We start from the raw sequence: 17,199 nt of genomic DNA on the forward strand, positions 1-17,199 counted from the left end.
GTCCAGTTCAACTCTCCCAAAAATAAGCCACTGGTAAATAAGTTCTCAGTAACACATCACAGACAATCCCTGAGGAAAGAGATATTTCGGCTTGTTTGCAGCAACATGATGAAATAAGAGGTTAACCAAAAAGTAATTACCAGTTTAATTAGTGATTACGTTCTTTTACTTCGAGTTTTCTGCATAAATAAATTAATTCAACACATATAATCTAATCCAATTACAATTGCTCTATAGGGAAACAATTGCAGTGGTATGAAACTTTATCAGGGTCGAATAAAATACAAAGAGTCCTTTTTTGAAAGGTTTTATTCATTTCATATAATACTGACACATGTACTCAATAGCAGTTGACAGGCGTTTTTAAAAACACAGATATTAAAATCATTAGAGCATCAATTTATTTTTAGCCCCATTAATTTCATTCGTTCCATACTTTCTTTTTTGATTTTAATACGTTTACATGTTTTAATATACCATAACATCTAGTTTGTATTAGTCTAACCTCGCCTCTGAAAGGATTTTGTTCATCATAAAAATAAAAAGCAGAAAAAAGACAAACCTTGCATTTAAAAACAATGGCATGTGGTAAGCCACAACCCGCTCACGGCAAAATGTTGTTACAGTGTAGAAAAATAACAGAAAAAAAGAAAAGATATTGAAGAATATTTTTTGACAGCGTTAAGCAGGTTTTATGTGGCACACGTAAATTTGAAAATGTCACCGATACTACATGAGGCAAGTATTATGAATTAATAGCCTTTTTTTTTGTGATGTTTGTATTGATGGGCTTTGTTAAAAGGGTTCTTTATAGTTGTTCCACCAATGTATATGGACTAAAACGTATCCGGAAAAGTCAGATAAAGAATAAGAGCTCCTGGAAATAATTTGTTTGATTGTTATCTAACTATATTTAAATCATAGATATTGATAATTGTTTTGTAGCATTAAATGATTTTGGGTAACATAGTCCTTTGCTGTAAATGATCCAGGAAAGTGTGCCATGTTTTACATGATGGCAAGCAGTTTTAGAGTCCTGTTTCTCCAGCCACCAGTTCCCGGGCACCGTTGGAAAACTGTAACAATTGCTGGTTCCCCATGAAAATCCATTTGAGTGCACTTCCTCAAAGGTTGAGGAGTCCATTGTGCTGTGTAAATAGTTTTGCCGCCATCCTTCACTTGGGATGAGCAGGACTATCGTGTCACCTGCAACAGGAAACAAGGAAGATGGTAAAAATCACAATGAACTGAAAGAGGAGGGATTTCATCATAAATTAAGGACTGGTGGTTAACACAGAACTAAGAAAAAACTGGAGTTCAAACTATTGAATTTTAATCCCTCTATGTCATTGATTTCATAATATATTCCTGAATTCAAATAAAATCTGTTTGTGTTTCAAAGTGCCTTAAGATTGCATTATTTCTATTTTCGCAACACAAGAACACACACACACACACACACACACACACACACACACACACATATATATGTGTGTGTGTGTTGTGAAAAGAATTGAAGAAAAAAGATGAATCTGCATATTTAGAGTAGCCTTGACTGTCATGAATCTAGTGCAAAAACAATGCTAAATGTGTAAAACATTGATCAAATTGCATGCTTTTGTGAATTGGACCCATGGTTTTCACTAAAGGGTTACCATTCTTTTTACAAACGGCTCCATACCAATTTGTTTGTTTGTTTTTTTTTTTTTTTTTGGATGTTTATAAAATTATAGCCTTGGTTTTTGCCTAATCCTTTTGTGAAATACATCTGTGCACAACAGATGCATGGCATGTTAGTTTTTTGTTTTTTCAAACTGCTTATGATATTTAACAATATGTGAGACCGTGGTCTTTTTGCCACTTGGCAAGCAAAACCTCAGAGCAAGATGTATCTAACCTCACTCATAACCTCAATTTAGCTATGTGGTTCCAGCGGTGAATAGGCATTGCTGGTGCAGCACTGATACCAGAGGTTCTCTGTCTTCTGGCAAGAAAATAAACAAGACACAGCTTGAGTTATGGCAGCCAGCCCACGGTACCTCACTTTCAACCCCTGGCCACCTGCCACATCATTATGTCTATTTGTTGAGACGGCTTCCCTAATCACTATGTCTCCTTATCTCATCGGTCCATCTGTCCAATTTCTTGCCTCATACTTTCACTTTTGGTCCATTTCAAGCAATTTGTTGGCAAACAAACACAGGCCGCTGTGCTGGAGCATGTAATAGACCAAACTCTATAAGTATCTGAGAACTGCATGTCTTTCTTCTCTCTGTTTGAGTTGCCCATAGTTGCTACCCCCTTCAGTCTCATCAAATGCTGGTCCCCTTTTCCTGCTTCTTCAGGGAGTCTCTCTTTTGTTCAGTGATCCAACCACTAGGCAGCTAACAAAGTGCAAGGACCAGCCTTTGCTGAGAGAGCTTAGAGTCTGGTTTCCTGCGAAATGACACCTGAAAGTATTCTTCTGCTCTACATGGCTTAAGGCCACCTTTCCTGGGTCCATTGCGGTTACCTTCATGCATCCACCCCACTCCTGATAAAAGAGTCTTCAGGAGTTTGTTAGTTTCATGTCAGTTCATGCTTACTTCCAAAGCACAAGGCAGGTGTTTGACTGTCATTTTCTTTTTTTATTTTTTATTTTCTTGTCTGTTTTTTAAAAGCTTTTGCACCCTACGCTAGGAGATGTTACACCTGCAACTGTTACATTCCTCACACTTTTTAAGGATTAGTGAAACAAGTATATTTTAATACTTCATTGCAGATTACAGTATAACTTTGCCATGTGTGAAAGTTCTTAAAACTACATTGACAAAGTAAAAGTATGTGAGATGGAGATGGCCCTGAGAAAGAAAAATACAGCACAAAATATCTCAGAAGGAAAAAATTTCAATGGAATGACTGTTAAAATGAACCTACTAAATCACATTTGTTTTATTTTGACCTTTAATGATTGTATTATCTTTGACATAACCTTTTTGCTTGAGTTGCAACTCAGTGTTTGTTTAATGTGAAAAACGTCTTATGAGCAGATAACAGAAACCACATCCATAATAAGCTAAATGCTCAATGAAATTTTTAAACAGTAGCACAATAATATGGAGTTCTCAAATGTACCCCAAGCATAATGGTAATTACTCATTGTGTGCGATAAGAGGTTTAAATTTTAAGCACAAAGCTGTTAGCAAAGATACTAAAAAACAAATCTCACCAAACTAAATTTGTATTTCACAGTTACCTATCAAATAAACACCTGTAACAATTTAGTTTTCCTATTCTTGATTGACTGCACCAGTTCTGCTACTTGTAAAACTTACCCATTTTCTCCTGTCTTTTGCCAGATAATCATTGCCCTGTCTCAGCTTTCCAACCTGTTCTCTTGTCATGCAATTGCTCTGATTCATGTGCTTCACTCCTGGAATGTTCTTTGACCCTGTCTCTTCCTTGGTGGACTATTAAGTTGAATTTGATAATCTGCTCTTTTTGGTGCTTGACTCCTGCTCCCTCTGGTTAGCAATTTTGATTTTTGGATTTGATCTGTTGTTCGACTCTGAGACTCTGGAATTAAAAATCAAGGAGTTTGGACCTGTCCTCTACCCTGTTCACCTGGTATATAACCACTCTTCAGAACATTTTAAGAAGATAAAGTCTTAAGATTTTGTGATTCTGAAAGACATTCTGAAAAAAAGTGGACTTAACGTTCTCATCTCCCTGCCACAATCTGGAACCCAAGGCAGTTATAAGAGGATTCTACCTGAGAGCTTTAATAAAGCTTGTTTACTTTCCTCTTTGAGTTGCCATTTGGGTCCATTAAGTTGTTGTTTAATAAGACATTACAGCACCATCGTTTGCTATAAACGTTCCCTGAAATGGTTTTAATGTACTGTTTCTCCTGATTTATGCAGGCCTGGTTACTGGCATACATACATACATACATACAGAGCAATCTGGATATACATAAATCAGCTATTATGACTTGGTGTCAAAATAGCTGAGGCACCGCCAGGGTTGGTTTACAACAAATTCCATCCTTGGACCACTTTTGAAGATTATTGACCACTACAGTCGAAGAACATCACACCAGAACTACGGTTTTGGAGATGTTCTGACCCAGTCCTCTAGCTATCACACTTTGGTTTCTGTTAAACTCCCTTAAATCCTTACACAGGATGTTTTTTGTTCCTGATTCTAACATGTCAACTTTGAGGATAAAGTGTTCACTTGCGATAGTTATTTTACACTGCCAGGAAGAACAGAAAAAAGGACATCCTGTTAATAGTGACACAATTTTTTGATCTGTTTGTTTCTTTATCTTCTTTTGCACAACCTTGCCTTGCATTCTGAAACACCTTTGTGGCTTGGCACTGTGGCCATGTCTGCATGTTCATCCATATGATATTATTTGGCATCGATCAAGCTGTCTCTTGTCCCCTCCTTTGTCTCCTCCTTTTCCCCTCCTCCTCTCCACCTTTCCTCTACTCCCAGCCAGGGACACAGATACAAACACAGAGAGTTATGTCCATTTTGAGGTGTTTTAAACTATGCAGTAAGCCTGTCATTGCCACTCATTTCTTCTTGTTATTTTACTCTCATTTGTCTCTAAGTTGCATTTTTTTTATTTTTGTTTTGCTGCACACTACCTCTCCCTCTTTCTTTCACTTGTGAGCTATCGTCAATTTCAATTTAATGGGACTATAAGAGATCGTTCGATGCTATTGATCTGGATGCCAGCGCATCTTGACCTCACCATACAAGAGCAAAGCAAAAGAGAAAGAAAAAAAAACACTATTTTCATCATTGGGGCAAACACAAAAACTAACTCCCAAATAATGTAGACACAAGTGCACAAAAACACCACCACAGATCATTGATCAAAGACCTGAAATCAGGAGACAGCATATATTTGTGTATTATATTTTCTTTTAAGCTACAGCAGCATCAACAATAACGCGATGCCTGGTTTGCTTTGATCTTGTTTAAGGAATTATAAATGCACACCTTGGGGCTGATAAAGCTTAATGTGTGAGTTCAGATATATGAAGCAACTTTTTAATGACCTTCATAAAGTCAGGAATTACATTGTTTCATATCTGGTCAATTGATATTTGGCTCTTTTTGAAATCTACCAAAAATATTCCTACCCCATAAACGTTTTCACAACTCGTCAATTTAAACCAAAAAAAAAAAAAAAACCCAGTGTACATGATTAGTATTTCACCTGATAGTCTAGCACATTTAAGTGCAGAAATCTAAGGAACATTTTTTCAATTGAAAATCGAAATAATGTGACATGCATTCATCTTTGCAAAAATAGCTTTTGCTCAGCCAGATTGAATGCAGAGCATCTATGAACATTTTCAAATCTTGCCACACATTCTCAATTGGATTTATGTCTGGACTTCAACTGGGCCATTCTAACACATGAATGTGATTTGATCAAAACCATTATGTTGAAGCTGTAAGCTTAGGGTTGTTGTCCTGGTCTAAGGTGTTCCCCCACCCTAGCCACAAGTCTTTTGCAGCCTCTAACTGTTTTTTTTTTGTTTTTTTTCAGGCTTGCCTTGCATTTAGTTCTTTTCATCTTCCTATTAATTTTGACCAGCTTAAGTTTCCCTGCTAAAAAAAGCAACATCACGGGTTGGAATGGTGTGTTCAGATTGATGTAAATTGTTAGTTTACCACCACACATAGTGTTTTGAATGTAGGCCGAAATGTTTAGCTTGGGCTGGTGGCAAACTGTGAATGGGACTTCTTATGGGTTTCTTTCAATATTGGCTTTGTTCTTGCCAGTCTTCCAAAAAAGCTTTGTAAAGAGTTATGGTTTTCCTGTTGATAGATTCTCCCACCCAAGCTTTGGATTTTTGCAGCTCCTCCAATGTTACCATGGTCCTTTCTGCTGATTCTCTGATTAATGCTCTCCTTACCTGGCCTTTGCCATACTATCATAAAGTTTTGGATGATGGATGGAATAGCGCTCCACGAGCTTGGGATATCATTTTATGATTTCACTCTAACTTTTCTACAACATTATCCCTAACCAGTATGGTATGTTTCGTGGTTTTCATTATGCTGTTTGCATTCCAATGTTAAATGACACACAGGTGGACTACACTGATTCACTAATTAGGCCACTTCTAAAGGCAATCGGTTGCACTGGATTTTATTTAGTTGAATCAAGGTAAATGGGGCCAAATTCAAACACATGCCACACTTATCAGATTTGTAAAAAAGACTTGATAACCATGTTTAATTTTCTTTCTACTTCACAGTTTTGTATGACTGTGTTGTTGTGTTGTTTACAATAAAATCTAAACAAAATACATGTGATATTAGTAGCTGCGATGTCACAAACTGTAAAAAAGGGTATGGAAACCTTTGAAAGAAAGTGTACAAGTCAACCTAGAGTAACACATGGTCCTTTTGCATATCTATCTTCCTGAGCAGGTTTACACTAATATTCCTGGAGCTTATAAAGCTACCTCATCTCCACACCTGGGATTATCTGACAACATATCTCAACAACCGACTCCATCCTACAGACCTCTGGCCAGCACGACTCGTCCGGCTATCAAAATCATCCAAACCTAGAGTGAGGAAGCCACTACAATGCCACAGGACTGTATTGAAAATGCAGACTGGAAGTTAATTGCAAAGGGTGTTGACGTAGAAGAGTACACCTCCACTCCACACCTCCTAGCCTACACTACCTTTTGCAATGACAATGTTACGACCAACAGGACCATCAGAGTGCTCCCCAACCAGAAACCAGTGGCTGAACCGCAAAATACTACCACCATAATGAGTCTAATCTCGAAAAAATGATAAGACCCACTACAGGAAGGAGGCTCAGCAACTGGACTGGTGGTGTACAGAGAGAGACCTGATTCTCAACACCAGTAAGACTAAGGAGATCATTGTGGACTTCAGGAAAGTCTGGAAAACACACCCTGCACATCTCTTCATAAATAGGAAAGAAGTGGAGAGGGTAAACAACATCAAATTCCTTGGTCTTCTCATGACCAGTGATCTCTGGTGGTCCATTAACACTTCCCACGTGGTCAAAAAGGTACAACACAGATTATTTTTCTTGAGGAATCTGGAGAAGGCCAAGGTATCCGCAGTTTCTTGTGAAGTTTTTTCACATTGAGAGCATTCTGTGCTACTGCAGCACAGTCTGGTTCTCAGACTGTACTGCGGAGAACAGGAGAAATTTAGCCCATATGCTGAAAACAGCACAGAGGATTGTAGAGATTCAGCTTCCCAGCTTGAACTCAGTCTATCACGGATGGCTCAAAAAAAGGACAAACAATTTCGCAAAAGACCCAAGCCACCCAGGACATGGACTGTTTGTGCCCCTCCCATCAAAGACAAAGTACAGAGCCCTCAAAGCGTGCACAGACTAAAAAACATCTTCTATCGCCGAGGTGTCACCTCCATAATCTCCCACCAGTTCCACCCCCACCCCACATCTCCACCAATTATGAGAAACTACCTCACATGACAGCCCCCAGAGGCAGAATGAACACACACGTTTGTACAGAGTCTGGTTGACTGTGCCTGATATATCACAATTTAAATATGGGCATTGTGTCTATTGTATATAATTCACTGTTAATGTCTTAATACTTTATTGGATACTTACTTCTTATTGCTCTTGATAGGAATTTGTGTAAATGCTTCTCGTGTGCTGCTAATGCTGGGAGCCACCATGTGACAATCGATCTTATCTTATCTTATCTTATCTTCTTATCTTATCTTAGGCATGATTGTACACAAAAGTAAAATTCTGTTTTGGAGGAACTTTTTTTGGAGTGGCATAATTTCCTTCGCTGAATAAAAAGGTGGCTTAGAAAAAAGGTATGTGTGGCATTCCATCATATAGGAACAGGGTCCAAGTCTCTTGAAACTGTCTCTGAATGTTTTAGAGAAAGTCAGAAATGGAAAGACAGGGCATATTATGTATCTCAAGCTCTTCCCATCAATCTGTTTTGCCCAAAGAGACGCAACTCTACTGCTCTCCTCTGACCACACCTTCGATCAATTATTTAGGCAGAAAACAAAGGTCTGCACCCAGCCATTAATAATGGAGGATGCAAAGGCATAGAAGAGGATGGAGGTTGTAAACAGAAGTGTGCAGTTACAGGAGGTGATTCTCACACACATTTTTTTCCTATGACAGAAGAACACTGTAGGAGGCAGCTTGGGTCTAGCCAGTGAAACCATCGAGGTGCAGATGGATGCTGAGCTGAATGTACACCCACAGGTGTTCACAATCTCACAAAGACACAGATAAATGGACATAACTTAGTAGTAAATAGGGATTGCACATGCCACACAAATTGTATCATGGAAACACTTTCAAGACATTCTCTGCTGTTGTGATCTTTTTGCATCGAGTTAGATGGCATGCCAGGGCGGCGTGCGGTAAAACAGGGCAAGTGAGAGTGAGGGGATTTGTGATTTTCATGTTCAATAAGTGTGTTAGATGCCTTTTTCTAGATGGCCTAATAATTTTTTTACTGAAAATATTTGATGCTCGATCCAAATGGAGAAAGCGGAGAGACAAAAAAACAGAGTGATGTTGGAATACAAAAGACAGAAGCAGTGAAAACGTTGAAGAAGAGGAACATGCTCTAAATTGAGAGAGGTGTTCAAGGGTGAGAAAAAGACAAAAAGCAATTGTGTATTTGAAAAAGAACACCTTTTCTGTACACCCACCTTTGTGGTCTTGACTTTGTTTCCCGTGCTGCAGCTCCATCCCGTGAGGTCTGGTAAAACCTTGCACTCCTCACCTTCCATACATGGCAGCATCTGACACCACCACTTTTGGGCTACAATGGAGGCTGGAAGATGAGAGAGGTGTGGATTGCTTCAATCTTTGAGGTTTTGTTTTTCAGTCATGTGCTTTCATGTGTATTTTTATTTTTTTGACAGCGCATTTGTGAATTTTGACACCATGCTCTCCAGAGCCATGTTTCTATCTAATCTTCACAAAGCAAAACTGTTTCTAGAAAATAAACTTGCATTCCAACCCAGCAAGCACTGGGAATACTAAGAGTTTGGCATGATGAGATAAACAGTCGGTGGCTCTAATTCTTTACTGATTAAAATAACGTGAAAGATTATGCAGTTGAGAGTGCAATTGAAACCCCAAATGAACCAACCCGAATGTGAAATACTAGATATGAAAAATTCAGCCTTTCTGTTTGTTTAATATATTCATGTAAGAAATGTTCTAGTGCCTTCATCACTAAGGACATGTCTATACACACTTTATTTCTGAAACATTATTTTCTCTCAACTGCAGCCAACTTCAGCTATTGATATAAACAAACCAGAAATTTCTGGAAAACCTGCATGCATGCAAAAGGAAGTCCACCCTAAGCACAGACTGGTGTCCGGTATCAATAAAAAAATTTTTTCAAAAGGTTATATTTAAAACCTCAAAAAATAAGTGAGTCATACAATTTCTACAGTATAACATTTTAAAATAAATGTTGAATAAAGCTGTGGGGTCTCCAGGGAAAATAGAGTAACGCAGCACTGCCTCTCCACCACTTGTTGCTGCAGACTGCTGGTCAGCTGACTGAATGAATACTACACCTAATCCAAGATTACTTGAGGAAGGCAACTCCAAGACCAAGTGAATCAGTGAACATTTTGACTCTCAGTCTGTGAGTAATTCATCTATGTAAGGTGTTTCACTTCGTGAATTGAATTACTGGAATAAATAATAATATTATAATTTATTAAGATGTACCTGTTACCTGTACAAGACAATTGTGATGATACTTCTGGCTAAATGTTAGCTGACTAAGCATTGGTTCGAGGTAGAGGGTGTGGTGGCATCAGGGGGAGGTAAAGGACTTAACTCACTTAGCGTTCTTTCTCTGCATGTTATATAGACAGAAAAACATCCATATATTTCCACAGAAAAATTGTTTCTGCCTCTTGTGACAATGACAATGTTGTGAAAAACGTTATTGGTTGCATTTCACGTTGCTAATGTATTGTAATTGTATGTACAGCGCTTTGAGTGTCTCGTTGCTGAAAGGCGCTATATAAATAAACTTACCTTATCTTACCTAATAGCTTCAGACTTAGTTATAATTAAAAAATATAGGCTGTAGGTCTTGAGAGAAAATTCAAAGAAAACACTTTGAAAATATGGTCTCAAGACCAGCCTTGATAACACGAGAGAAAAAAAATGGCTGGAGATCGTGGTCAATTATTTGGTGGAAACTAAAAAGCATCATCCATTTGTTTTACTGAGGTAAAGGTGCTGTGAAACTACAGTTTGGAAGCTACGAATGGGATGTTATACAGACGACTACAGGCTGGCTACACAAGCAGACAGCAGATCAATTAACGAGCTAACTTAAAGTACACAAATGGTTTGAGAAAGAAGGGCAATATGAAAACCATGTATTCATAAAGTCATTGCAAACCTTGTCAAACAATCTTAAATAATTTTAGGAACAACTGAAAAATGCAGGAATGGTGAAATACTTGCCTTCTGTTATTTACTCCAACAAAACTGTGGGTTTGAACAGTTTAAGCCACTTTGTTTGCACACTATTTACACAGATTTCCTTCCAGGATTCAAAGCCCACTTATAAAATATTTGGTTATGTAATGGTTTTTATAGAAGAAGTATGTATATTTCTTCGTAGTTGTCTGCCTTTTAACAGGAAGGTTTTTCAAGGGACCAAAAATATACATATACATGAAAACAGCCCTTAGGTGTGAACGTGTGCATGCAAGGTTGTTTGTCCTGTGTGTCTCTGGATGGATGGATGGATGGATGGATGGATGGATGGATGGATGGATGGATGGATGGATGGATGGATGGATGGATGGATGGATGTTTTCTAAATGCAGTACTGAATGTCAAAATGTCATCATATGGTTAAGAATATCTAAATGTTGTCACATGTGATTATCAGGAACTAGGATGTTTCTAGAAAATACTCAAACATGTCTACAGAATGGCAGTCTCCTGCATCATAAAGGCTTTTTTCTGTTGTTTTTTTCTTTTTATTATTTTATTGTGGCAGCTTATCTTGTTGTTTGTTAAGGCATGAGAAAAGCCATAGCTAAAATCTTTCTGTAATAATGCCCCTTCAACACATAAGTGATCTTTGGGCATATTAGCCTTTTCCTGCACTTGTGACAAAAGGCTGACTTTACAGTACTCTAGACAAAAAACGAACTTCCATCTTTGTCATATCCTATCAAAATATAATGTTCTTAGTTTGGAGAATATGATCAAATTTAATGATTGCTTGCTAGTATTTAAAATTCTCAATGGAATGGCTCCACCTCCCCTGCAAGAAAACATCCATTTGAGAAACAGCGTGGGCACCCGAGTCCAGAACAGAGGAGATTTTGACGTTCCTTTTTAGAAAAAGCTATTTGGGCAGTTGTTTTATCATCTCGTCACTAAACAATTTCTCTAAATCAGTAAAAAAGTGGCTCCTGGACAATCAAATATGCACACATAATCTAATTTAGCTTTTTATTTAAATTTTATTATTAATATTTTGTCTATCGTATATTGTTTATATTGATTGTATCTTTCAAAACTACATGTTTGTTTCTGTGTTAATTTTATGACCGTTTTTACTAACATTTTCTTTAGGTATAATTGTAATTGTTTTAAATGTTCTTTTTGTCATGTTTTTACACCAACCTGCTATAGGACTGCAGATGAAAATTTGCCTTTATGGCTTAATCTGGCATACTCACATGTGAACCTCTGCTCATGTTATTAATATGCATTGTCCCATTATAAATAAATAAATACAGCACTACCCTGTGAGTGGCAGCTGAAAGTGTTTTTTTCTGTCTAAATTTTGACATTTCTCTGCTGAAAAAGGAAAAATAACATATATCACATTTCTTTAATTTATATTTCTGTTCTTTGTTTGATTTAAGGACATCAAGGCTAGATTGGTATACCTGGACTTGTCCCCTCTCTTGGCCTAATTTTGCATTCATCATTGTATGCATGATTAATGGAAATACAATTTTTCAGGTTCATATAAAACACCAGATTAAAGATAAAACTACGGAGAACCACAACATGTTAAAGTATCTTAAAATTTCTCCACGGTCCAAATTTGGTGGGCAGAATGTGAAGTAGTTGATGCATTCTTCAGCCATTTTGTCTCATCCTGACGAGGGCACTGGCGTCACCATCACGGGAATTACAGAGATGCGTAACATAAAATATCTGGAACGGTAAAAAACCATAAGTGGTGCAAGGCCAAATTGAAGAGTGGTCTAAAGTTTTTCAACATTTGGCAGGTTAATATTTATCATTACATGGATGAGGTTAGCAAAAACCTTAACATCCTAGCATATCTTTTCCACTGTGTGATGTTTTCCAGACTACGACGGCAGAGCAAAGGTGAAAATCATGGCTGAAACAATCCAGGTATTTTCTGGCTTAATTGATTTGGTGGTATATTTGGATGATGTATTTGAGAAGCATCTAAAGACAACTATTTTTAGGGCAAACTGATGGTACTGTATGCGAAACAATAATTTGAAAACATATATCACCTCTGCTAAGTTTGTTGTCTACATAGCTTTTATCCAAGCTATGTAGACAATGTTTCAATGCAGACAAATTTTTGCAGACTTAAACGAACATGCACCATGAAGTGCAAGAACATCCTATTTCTTAAAAAATTCAACATCAAATGTATTTTCAGTGCACTGCTGGAAAGACTAAACACCCTTTTTACTGACAATGACAAAGTGAAACTCATTGTTTAGGCCTATGATTGTGACAATGTTGAGAGGAGAACAGGCTGGTGTGAAGGTTAAAGTTCCTGAGCAATATAAGAATACCAATTATGTGCACTGTTATGTACACCATATGAATTTGATTATGCAAGCAAGCAATTTCTCAGAAACCTGCAATGAGAACTTTCTTTTTTGATCTGATAGGTTTAGACAGTTGTTATTTTTATTCGTTTGTTTTGTTTACCTGGATGCTCAAGACTTTCACCCATGATTAGGACTTTAACAGCAAAATCATGACCACTGTTCATGAGAACAAGGATCACCTAATATATTGTTTTGAAACCTAAAGGACATTAGGTCAATTTGACATGTTCACATTTAGGGTGGTTTATAACTTCATCAGGATATGCCAGAACCATAGCTTAGTGTTTTCAAGCTGTTTTATTTATTTATTTTATTTTAGTTTTTGCACTTCTTACCAGAAGTTACAATCAAGTTGTATTTTCAAATTCTTCCTATGTCTTATCTGCCATTATAACGAAGTCCAGAAAGTAAAACAATGTTAATGTCTGTAAAAAGCTATTTATTATATATATAAGGCAGTTTGATATTTAGGTGTACTAATAATATTTGTTAGTCTGCTCTTGGGAGCTCATCTCTACAGCTCCGGAAAGGAGCAATAGGAACCACATTACCAGAGAGTGCCTTGGGAGAAGAGGAGAACCAAAGAGATTTGCAACAGATTTCTTGTCAAAGAAAAGTTGTTCTTATCTGATCCCCTGGTTGACTGCAACACAACAAGAAGACTGAACACCATTGTAATATCCTCTCCACTGAAATGAATGTCACTGTCAGATCTCATATAAAGCAAGGCAAAGCTCATGAGAGAACACTCTGCTTCAAGAAAACACTAAACTGAACAGCTCCTTTAGCATTTTGTTCCAGAAAACAGTTTGTGATCCATTAATCATCCTGAGAGGTGTGTGTAAATCAGCATACCTGCTCTAACAATGAGTCATTGTTTTGTATTCTATGTTCTCCGACAGCCTCGGAGTAAATTTTTCGTGTTTAATCTGCATTGAAATGGAAAAGCCAGAATGAGAACTTGATTATAGACCTCTGTTTCCCATTTTGGAAATAATTTTCTTCACTAACCAAATTAGCCAATGTTACTCCACTTAAATGAGAACGTAATTGATTTTTATCAATTTGCATTACTGTTTACTATTTTTCTAACCTGAACCAACTTTTGTTTGTACCAAAATATAACAATAAAAAGATGAATAATGAATGGGAGAATTGCAAAAAAAAAAAATAAATACCTACATAAATTAGGCAGCTGAAGGCTCCAGAAAGCAATACTGAACACTAAAGTAGCACTAAATCCTCTGTTGCTTTACTGGGATGCATGAATAAACAGCTGCTAATGCAGGGTAAATGTCAGGCAGTACTGTATACATTAGCTGAGTATTTCTCCCAGAGTCATAATGCAAGCATGGCCTCTGCAGTGCTCCACATGAAATAACCAAGCAGGAGCTCTGACTGTAAAAACCACAAATAGTATTTTTGAACAGCAGTGCTCCAATCATGTGTTTGTCAGGTAGATGGAATGTACAGATTCATTAAAAACATGCAAAAAACCTCAACTGTTTAGTCTTACTTACCATCAACACAGGAGGGCATCGCCCGAGTGGTGCCAGCAACTTGGCCAGGGAAACAGGAGCATTTGACAGTTTGAGATCTCTCCTCAATCTTGTTCTTGTTGCAGCAACGGTGGGCAGCAATTACTTCACATGTTCCTGCCTTTACATGCACTGTGAGAGAAAAAAGAAAAGGTGTAAAAAGGATTTCTTTTACCTACCAAATTTTTTCATCCAATATGCAAAATAATTAAAAATGTATGTGAATGGACTGTTAGACTTTATGATAGTAATATTAAGACATCACCATCCCTCATCATACTAAATAACAAAACTAATTTGCCACATAAATAAAGACAAGAATATTGAAAAGACATTCATAAAAAGTGGACACTTGAGCCAGCCAACCACAGAAAATTGTCTCAGTCATTACGCACAAGTATGCCAACATGAAGATGGTGTTCGATTGATTAACAGAAAAAAGCCCAATGGCAGCAGAGTTCAAATTTTCAAGTTCAAGCCATGAGCCCAAAAGGTGGTTTATATTCTGAATCATCATATTATGCATATTTATAAATGAATATTCATGCAAAAATATTTGTATTCCTGAAGTCATTGCAAACCTTAAACCACCAGTCTTTCCTATTTGTCTCCAGAGCAACAACAATGATTTTGATTGATGAATTTGTCATAAAAAAAAAAGTTAAGTCCCTTGGAGCTCTGCACCATACACATAATATTTACTGACACTTGCATGAAATTAAAATGCTTTGTTTAGAGTTACTCTAACATATCTGTGCAGTGCAAACATAGGTCGGATGTGAAAAGCCTCTTTACAGCTTCTGCAGCTGCCAATTTCAGTTTTCATTTATGTGCGCACACATTTGAAACAAGCTGGCATGTGTTTAATTAACAACCAGTCCACCCCTAGCGCAGAAGACCCTTGAGTGAGACATGAGAGAGCGGTACAAAGAAAGGCACTCTATATTTGAAGATTCGTGATGTCAACATATGGCCCTTTATATAAGCCTTTCATGAAATATATGAAAATGTCAAGGAAAAAAAATAAGGCCTTTCAGGAGTATGCAGTGTGCAACATTGTACACATGTTGTTTGGTACATTCTCCTGTTGAATGGTGTGTTCAGTTGGCCTTGACTTTGTTTCTGTATGTGTCTAAGAAATGACCATGTATGTTCAGGCTCGCTGATGCGAAACTACTTGTTTTATGTAAGTTTTGGCATTTTCAAGCAGTTGTTAGAAGTCACTGTCATTTCCATTACAAAGTGTGTGCCCACGGTGGGACAACGGGTGCATGCTGCAGTGAGCACTAAAACAAAAAACAAATGTCTGCGCCCTGTCTGAAGAGTATTTAACAGTGAGGCGTGCTCAAGTGAAAGGCCCCCATATGAATATGTTACCCGAGCTCACAAAGATTTGAAAAGTTCACTAATTTGTACTGGGAATGAGAAAAAGACAAAGGCACAGAACTGCAAAGTCCAGTCCAATTAAAGTAACAGTGAAATTCTCTCTGTGACTGAATCTCACCCACAGTGTGTCTGTTTGACAGTGTTCTGTTGGATTTCCCTTTTTGTTCCATAAGCACCATGGCCAAAAGATTCTTCTTTCCATCTGGAAATCCAATCCAGCCAACACTTTAAAATAAAACATCAAGAGCTATTGAAGAGTTTGATTTACATAGAAATTTTAATATACAAAATCTCCATGCAAATTTAGGACATTTTCCTGCAGCCTATCAAACAAAATTTATATTAGAAGAAGATATGGCCATTTTCAAATTGACCTTTAACACATTTTTATCCAACAACAGGCATAGATTAACTTTTAAAATAGAATAAAATAGGCCTGCAAGGTAGCAAGAACATCACTTGTTAGAATGCAGGCTAAGTATCAGTTTGCATTTTCTGCTTTTGCATGTGTTGGGTTTTTCTGCAAACACTTTGGTTTAATCGGTGGCTCTGAATACCCATTATTAGTGAGTTTGTGCTTGCATGTTTACTCGTATTTTGTTGGCTCTATGAGGGACTGGCAATGAGTCAAAGTTGCCCGTTAACTGCAGGGATAGGCTCCAACCCTATCCCTGTACGGTTAGAGCCTACAGGGATAGGGTGTTTTTTTCTCTGCTTCTAAATATGTTCTTCAAGTTGTGTTTTGGATCTAGTTTCTGATCATTTTCCATGTCGTGCTTCAGTTCAATTCAATTCAGTTTTATTTATATAGCACCAATTCACAACACGTTACCTCAAGGCACTTCACAAAGGGTTTGGAATGGTGTAGGGTTGTTGGGAAGTTAGAATAAACTACTGAGTGTTGGAGTTTGGCCATTTTAGAATGGGCTACGTGTAGGGATACTAAGTCAAATAATAAACTGATAAAGTTTGTCCATCTAGAGCCCACTGGTGGCCATTGTTTTACTATAAACCACAAGGATTGGTGGTACCTCTCTCTGTCAGACTGAATATAACCATTGGAAACGAGAAGGGGTCGCACAGGTAGCAGAAATGGAGGTTGTGTTTGTACCTCAACCATAACTGAGCAGGTTTAGGCTAAACCTGACTCCTCTTACTCCATCCAATGGGGACGGACAAAGGCAGAGGTAAAAATAATTGGCGAGTGTTGTTTTCCGTTGCATTGTGTGAAAGGTGGGTAACTTTAAAATGGGCTAAGTCAATTAAATCCAATCATATAGATTTCAAGTCAGGGACATACATTCCAATTAATCCTAACTATCAAACAGTACAGTTGTAATGGAAAATTCTTTTATAGTCCTTTAAAGTTTTCTAAAGTGCT

The 17,199-nt window shown here is 37.4% G+C and overlaps 1 protein-coding gene across 2 annotated transcripts in view; it reads right to left on the reverse strand.

Annotated features, from left to right (window-relative positions):
• Positions 1 to 291: 291 nt before the first annotated feature.
• The window catches only part of LOC124876883 (chemokine-like protein TAFA-2), a 135,418-nt gene continuing 118,510 nt past the window's right edge, over positions 292 to 17,199 (reverse strand). For both annotated transcript variants that reach the window (XM_047379912.1, XM_047379920.1), the window contains 3 exons: positions 14,415 to 14,564; positions 8,716 to 8,840; positions 292 to 1,206 (listed from right to left, as the gene is read on the reverse strand). In XM_047379912.1, the coding sequence (XP_047235868.1) occupies positions 1,195 to 1,206; positions 8,716 to 8,840; positions 14,415 to 14,564 (287 nt within the window). In that variant the 3' untranslated portion in view covers positions 292 to 1,194. The remainder of the gene's footprint in view (positions 1,207 to 8,715; positions 8,841 to 14,414; positions 14,565 to 17,199) is intronic.

This window comes from Girardinichthys multiradiatus, chromosome 1 (genome assembly GCF_021462225.1).
Source record: "Girardinichthys multiradiatus isolate DD_20200921_A chromosome 1, DD_fGirMul_XY1, whole genome shotgun sequence".
NCBI classification, from domain to species: domain Eukaryota; kingdom Metazoa; phylum Chordata; class Actinopteri; order Cyprinodontiformes; family Goodeidae; genus Girardinichthys; species Girardinichthys multiradiatus.